Here is a 7,499-nt window from a genome sequence, read left to right on the forward strand (position 1 = left end):
GTTGTAGAAAGAGGTTACAATTCCATTATTTATTTACAAGTACCAATCATCTTGATCAATGGCACCCCTTCCATCATTCTCCTCCATCAATATCCCTTCCACACCTACCCTCATCTTATGTAGTTCAACTGTACAATGTACATTGTACATATTTTTAAGGTACATGAAGATAATGCTACATTTGTTCATTCTTTCCCTCATTTGAGTTAAAAGTATTCACAATATAATCAGCAAAGGTAATTATTAATTCATAACATTGCTCAATATAAAATGAAGTTATTGCTGCATTGTTTATTTTAATGCAAATATTACTTGAGCATTGTATATTTGACAATGCTTTGATTTTTAGAAATATGTATTCATAATAATATTGTAAGTTTTCTCCACATTTTTATTTGCATAAATTAGTTGTACAAGGGTCTTTGATTTCAGCATGTCCATGAATGCATTTGATGTTCCTTGATTGGCTCCCTCCATCACTCTTCCTCATCCTCTACCTCCTTTCCGAAGCAGTCTCATCAACTTCATTGTACATCTTCATTCATGTGCAGAAAATGTTCTCACCATAACCCTCTCTGATTACTCTCTCTCCTCTCACCAGTCCTCGGCTCTGAAACAGGACACATCACATTCCGGTCATTCATTTTTTAATATTAATTTTTCTAAGGGGTTTCACAATGGCATACCACATATGCACGTGCAGGATTTTAATCAAATTGATTCCCTTCGAATTGGCTCTTTTTCCTTACACATTGCCACTTAGTATCCTAGAGATTTCAGTGAGTTCTTTTTTAAAGAAATACTATTACTTAATCTTAATCAATTTCAGGGAATATAAATCTGGAGCCTTATTCCACCTTTTTAGATTTATAATTTTTTTTCTTATTTATCTGTCTTTATATTTTTCTTAATGAACTTACATAACTGTGAGTGACTATCACTTTTCTTACTTTAGTGTGTTGATTTCCATTCTTAGTATCTAGTATACATAAGCCAATAGAAAGATCCTTATAAATTAATATATACATGCAAATATATTTGCATGTAAATTATGCTTACAAAAGAACCTAAGGTATATATATTTCAAAACCATGGTGTAGCCAGGCATCAGTGGCTCACACCTGTAACCCTAGCTATTCAGGAGGCTAAGATCTGAGGATTGCTATTCAAAGCCACCCCAGGCATGAAAGCAGAAAAGTCCATGAGACTCATCTCCATTTAACAACCAGAAAACCAGAAGTGGCACTGTGACTCAAGTGGTAGAGCATAGCCTTGAGCTGAAGACCTCAGGGCCAATGCCAAGGCCCAGAGTTCAAGCCCCATAGATAACAAAAAAAAGTTGCTAAGCACATATTTATAAAAGTAAAAAAATATATATTTTTGAGCCAGGTGCTTGCTGGTGGCTCATGCCTGTAATCCTAGCTGTTCAGAAGGCCAAAATTTGAGGATTGTGATTCTAAGCCAACCCAAGCAGGAAATTCTGTAAGATTCTTATCTCCAATTAACAACCAAAAGCCCAGAAAAGGAGCTGTGGCTCAAGTGGTAGGGCTGCAGCCTTGGGCAATAAAGTTAGCAAGTAAACCAGCTCCAATGAATATATGTAATCTTTAAGAACAATGTTTATCAGGCCAAACTCATAATTTGTGACTTTTTTCAAATACTTTAGATCACATCTAGATCAATATAGTATTTAATATATTGAAAATTGTTGTATATAACTATACTTGGTACTATAGTTGGTAAATAGGGAATGCAAACAAAAAAATGCCTCCATGCTCAGTATAGACACTATTTTTAGTCCTATTCATTTTCTGTAACCAAATCTCCAACTGGACCAATAAGCCAATACACCAATTGACCAATGCACTTATATTCTTGTACCTAATTAGCTATCTATTTCCTTTAGCCTGATTTCTGTAGTAGTTAACTGTTTTTACATCAACTTAACAAACCTCCATTGCCATTTAGTACAGCCTTACATATCTGGTTCAGATGAGTTTCTTTAGTCCCAGGGATTTGTCTATTCCCATTCCCAGGAAGAACAGAGGCCTCAGTGTCTTTACAATACAATCCTTTTCCTTGGGGAGCTAGTCTCAGAAGAATCAATGCTCTGATCTTAGTAAAACCTGTCCACTTTGTCAGATAAAAACCAGGTATTATAACTCAACTGACAGGCCATGAGACACTGCTATGGATTAGAGAGTCAAGAACGTTATTGCAAACTAGAACTCTTCCTTGTCCCTAAATCCCCATGGTTAGAAAAATATCAATGGTGCTGTTCTTGTGTTTTGTCCAAATATTAATTGTTGCTATTATTACACTTTTGAGAGGTAGTATAAAACATCATTGTCACAATCAGTTGTTAAACTCCTCTATGTCCCATAATTTATTAATTTACATTCACTTTCTGTCCTTCCCACATTCAGTTTCTTTTAACCTCAAATTTAAGTATTTTCCTTGTCTCCACCTTTTGAAATGCCTTTAAACTGCCTTTGTTCTTCCCATGGGCTTTTACTAATTTCTGCATCAATTTATTTCTTGCTAAGTTTATTTTCCCAAATTTTTCTTATTAATTGTACAAAGGACCTATTTAATCTATAAATATGGTCAATGTCACCCCTTCCTTGTGTCCCCCTGTTCCCCTCCCCTTGTTCCTAGCCTTCAGTTATCTAGTTCATTTTCTACACCATGTACATTGACTATAATAGCTACATTTGCTCAATGATTCCATCAGTAAAGTTAACATTATTCCTTTCAAAACATTTTGTGATTGCCTCTATTAAAATTAATCCTAATTGAGAGCCAAAGTACCAGAATATTTAATAAAATTTTATTTTGGTGTAGGTTTGTGAGAATGGATCTGCATACAATTAACAATTGAATCTCATCAAATGGAGTAATTGACCTTCTGCTTTGGTGCTAGGCCTTGACCTGGACCATATTAACATGGATTCCCTGGTCTATAACTTTGTCTGCAGTTTTTGCACAAAAACAAAACAAAACAAAAAGCAATTTGTTGAAAATCTTCTGAAATCTTCTGCAGTCCCTATTTTCTCCTGCAGCCTCCTTCACATCTTTCCCCTCCCAGAAATTTGTTTCAACTTCAGTTCTGAAAATAGAAACAAAAGATAGATTTTCTTTAAATTCTCCAACAAAGTTGGCAAATCTATTTCTTCCAGCCTCCATGGCTGTTTCTTCTCAGGTTTTTTTCTGTCTCCTTTCCTTCTAAACATTGGAGCCCATAGCTTCCCTATTTGAACCTTTTTTTTAATCACCATATTGGTGATCTCATGCTACACATGACTTTAAGGACCGCTAGACCATTTCCATGATATAAAGAAGTGTAGGGCCTGGCTCCAAAAAGTTTTTTCATGCTTCAACGATTCCACTGATTTCCAGGTTGACATAGTCAACTGAAAATTAAATCTACCTAAACATAGTTGTTTTCATTCTTCTAGAAATTGTGACCAATCTTCGAATTTCTCCAGATTCTTTCTCCTATTGATATGTCCCATCTCAGTTGGTTGCACTACCTCCATCTGCTATCTTGAGCAACTATGCTAAGAAACCTGTTTGCTTCTGCTTTCTCTGTGCCATTTTCAAAGGCACCCCTCCATAAGCATCATTACCCTCTCAAAGCAAGCCTTTTTTTTTTCTCAATGTTGACATACTGTACAAAAACCTGTAGTCCATTAAATGGCTGCTTCAGGAAAATCCATTCTGCTCATAGAAGTCCTGATTCTCCTTATGAAGCTGTATCAGCGGGATCATAGACTGTCTCTTTGCCTAGAAGACATTGCCCTTAGACCACAATCCTTGGTTCTCATTGTGGAAATTACCAGGATCACAGTGTCTTTCTCTTAACATCAATTTTCTCTCCACACTCTGGCCATACTCAACATAGATTAAGGATCTCAAATGAATAAAAAAAATTATTCCAGGGCAGAAGTTATGCCTGGGCTTTGGCTCTGATGATGCATGCTTTATTTTTGTGCGTGAAGGTATATATTGATATTTAAATAATAGTTATCTAACCAATTGTGCAAAGAGGGAAGTGGAGAAGGAAGCATGTTTTGGGGAGAGAGGCCAGGTGAAGGCTAGGCAAGAGTTTAGTTTTGGAAAATTCTAATTAAGTGCCAGGTTGGATCAGGCTTAGCAGGTGGCAAGCCAGGGGCTCTGGAACAGGTTATAAATTGGTGTGTCAGAGTTCCACGCTGGAGTTAGAAGATGAAAGCAGATACTTAGGCTGGAGTCTCAAGAGGCAAGTGGCAGTGTCCTGACTTTCAGAAGGCAAAGGGACGTGCAGGCTGGGAATCCTTAGGCACAAAGGAGACTCTGTGCCTTCTGTTTTGCTGCACAGGAATGTGGCCCAAGCCACAGACAGGCTTCATCTTCTCCCTTCTCTCCAGCGGAGACTCTGCTTCCTGCTCAGATGCTATCAATGCATGCGGGTGGACGAAAGGCACGGGATTATTCTCCTCCTCGCAGATACTGAACTTCCAAGAGTAGGGTCTTTGAGTCAAGGGCCCGGGCCTGGGCACGAAAGGAGCCACCATTCCATTTCTTATGCAGGGCTTGAAGGCAGATGGCCTAGACATAGAGCTCTGCTTCTTGCTCTTGCTCTCTGGGATCTCAAACCATAGCGGCCCATCGAATTTCTTATTCCCCTTCTTGCACTGGCTGAGTGCTCTCAGCACCGCCTCCCTTGAGGAGGGGTCAAGGCGCTCCCCAGCAGCAGCTGGATGCCCAGCAGAGCTGGCTCCCTGCCTGGGGACAACCAGGGGACTGCTCCTGCACCCTGGGGGAGCGATCTTGATGGTCACGGGACTGCAGGTGTGCACAGGGTTCCTGGCACTCCAAAGCCACCGCTTCATATAGGTCTCCCAGGCACTGGAGAGATCAGGCCCAATGGCCACCCCGGGAGACAGCCTGGCAGGGGAGCGCCTCCTTGTCGCAGAGACCACCCTGAATGGTGTGCCCAATGGCCAACGGAGCAACGCCTTGGGGACCTGCCCAATGGAGACCCTAGGATCATCTTGGACACACCGGACTGGCTCCTCCACCCAGGCAGGCCTGGGCCTGGGACGGCCCGGGGCAGGGGGCGTGGGTTCCGGTTGCGGCTGGGGTGAGCCCAGGGAGCCGCCCATGGGAGCAGGACTGCAAAGTCCAGTCTGGCTAGTTAATAGGGACCCAGCTTCCAGAAGTGTCTGATGCCTGGAGAGGCGGGAAGGGACCACAGACGAAGCTCCCTCCCGGCTCCAGTGGCCGTTGGCATCTGAACTCTGGAACCTTCTACACCTTGCCACGCGCCAGTCCGGTAGAAACAGGGATGCTGGCTAGGACCCTGGTAAATATGTGATACCAGTCACCCGCCATGCAGAGCGGGTCTCTGCGCCACTATCAATACAGGTCGGGCCTTCTGGGTGTGTGCGTGTCTTCGCTGGGATGTTCACTCTTTCACTCCTATCCCCTCACCCATGCCAAGTGTACAACTTAATGATTTCATAGGTGTAACCCAACTTCAGAGTTCCTATCGGAATGTTTCCATGGCGCAGAGAGAAAGCTTGTTGCTCCAGTATAGCTCACTCTTGTCCATACATCCTTGGACCCTTAACTGTGAGGATTACAAAGTTCTTCAAGGGTCTAAAATTGGTTCCATTGCTGGAAATGCTGCATTTAAAAAAAATCTTGGACTCCTATAGTAGTTGTGGTATTTTTATAAAACACATTATGTGGGTCAGATATTTTCCTTCCTCTTGGGTAAAAAGCTACCAAGAGTAAAGCTAAATAATGTACCTGTCTCCAAGTAACATCCCAACTGGGAATGTGGCTCTGTTTTCATCCACATTTAGGGAGAACATAATAACTTCTGTAGTTCATAAGAAAATCAAATCATATAGGCTATTAACAGAAGGGCATTTTCTCTCATAATCATAAAATATGAATGTAATTCACTTGGATGTTCTTAAGGAAAATCAAGTAACATTTTTTCAGGAAGGGTAATTATTTTTGTAGGATGGTTGTAGGATGTCACTTTTCGCAACTGATCTCATATGGAATTTTTAACACTGACAATTCTGATTTTGCTAACTGCTGGACTATTAAGCTGTTATATATAGGTATGTATAATGTATAACTGTACAACTATAGATAATTTTAAATTATCTATAAAATAAAATAAAATCCGTGTATGGTTGTGTATTCTTCCAAACCAAATCTCTTTACAGGCAAGAAGACAAGCATAGCGCTGACATATATGATTTCCCTGGAGGATTACTGACTGTCATAAATCATATGTATCATGCTGACATCATCCTTTGCCTCAGGAACTTGCTAATGAGTCCAGATAGCAGCTTTAAGGACTCTAATAATCCCTGAGCATCAACCAAAAAGCACCCTTGAACTTTACAACTGAGAGCTGTAGTTGTCTACATCTCATTGAGAATATCATCATCACTCTATCCCTCCCTTCATATTCATTTTCAAATACTGTCTCCTCCCACCCCCTGGCTTTCGGTTAGAGAACATTAGCACATATATTTAACAGGTCATCTATTGCGTTATTTATTACTTAAGGCAGAAGATGAAAAGGAGTCACAATGTTCAAAAAGTAATATACTCACTATCTTACAAATGTAACTGTAACTCCTCTGTACATCACATTGATAATAAAAAATAAAATTTCAAAACTGCAGCATAAGACACGTGACTGATGAGAAATTTTGTCACTGAAATTTAACCCACATGCAATAAACATATACCATGAAAGTTTTCTTTCAAGAAGGAGTGTATGAAAATCTAAAGCAAAGTTAGAAAAAGCACAATATGCAAAGTATGAGAGTGAAGAGAAATTTTATGAAGTCAAAACGTACAAGTTTTTGTACATAAACCATAATGAACTCTATCTCCACTCTACTGTCAATCTGTCATATGGATTACCTATTGTTTGAACTTATCTATCAAATATACATATGTTGAAAGATTCCTTAGAGAACAGACCTAGGTGATTAGGTCATTGAGTGAGGGCCTCTGAAAGAAGGAAGGTAGTTCTCTGTAAGGAGACTGGCCATCCCTCTGTGTGCTAGGCTTCCTGAGTAGGGAAGTGAGTTTCTTGCAGCTTCTTCCACCATTGGAGCTGAACTTGCCTTGCATTGGAAACTCCAGGCCTATGAAGTAATTAACTGCCGCTTTTATGTTTGTGTGTCTGCCTCATGCATATCACAGTAGTTAAGGAAAATGCGCTACTATATCACAGAGAATAAAAAAGAGTCACCATAGTCAAATGTCACAATCATACTACATAAACAGGTTTGCAGACTACTGAATAGTCAATTTCTGTGATCAAGTTTGAACAATTCTTCTCATGAGCATATGCACAGTGCATGTCCTGAGCTGGCTTCATGGTAACAATGGCAAAGAAAGACTCAAATCCAAGAACAGACAAAAGGTTCTTCCAGGGTCAAGAGAAAACCAGTGAATGGGATAGACACTAAAAGTTT

At 40.0% G+C, this 7,499-nt stretch overlaps 1 protein-coding gene and 1 long non-coding RNA gene across 2 annotated transcripts; one reads left to right on the forward strand and one right to left on the reverse strand.

Moving 5' to 3' along the window:
• Positions 1-2,808: 2,808 nt before the first annotated feature.
• Positions 2,809-5,261, reverse strand: Pom121l12 (POM121 transmembrane nucleoporin like 12). Its single transcript, XM_090332849.1, has one exon. It carries the CDS (start codon positions 5,145-5,147, stop codon positions 4,284-4,286), a length of 864 nt encoding a protein of 287 aa, XP_090188975.1. The 5' UTR covers positions 5,148-5,261; the 3' UTR covers positions 2,809-4,283.
• Positions 5,262-5,334: 73 nt separating this feature from the next.
• LOC150063164 (uncharacterized) lies at positions 5,335-6,549 on the forward strand. Its single transcript, XR_016535406.1, has 3 exons — positions 5,335-5,409; positions 6,016-6,119; positions 6,228-6,549. It is a non-coding gene; the product is annotated as an uncharacterized LOC150063164 (long non-coding RNA).
• Positions 6,550-7,499: the final 950 nt, after the last annotated feature.

The sequence above is a fragment of the Megascapheus bottae genome, chromosome 5 (assembly GCF_031878675.1).
Source record: "Megascapheus bottae isolate mThoBot1 chromosome 5, mThoBot2.hap1, whole genome shotgun sequence".
Lineage (NCBI taxonomy): Eukaryota > Metazoa > Chordata > Mammalia > Rodentia > Geomyidae > Megascapheus > Megascapheus bottae.

Excerpts from the sequence above, each read along its gene's own strand:
- Pom121l12 (XM_090332849.1), bottom strand. The coding sequence starts at position 5,147 with ATGGGCGGCTCCCTGGGCTCACCCCAGCCGCAACCGGAACCCACGCCC.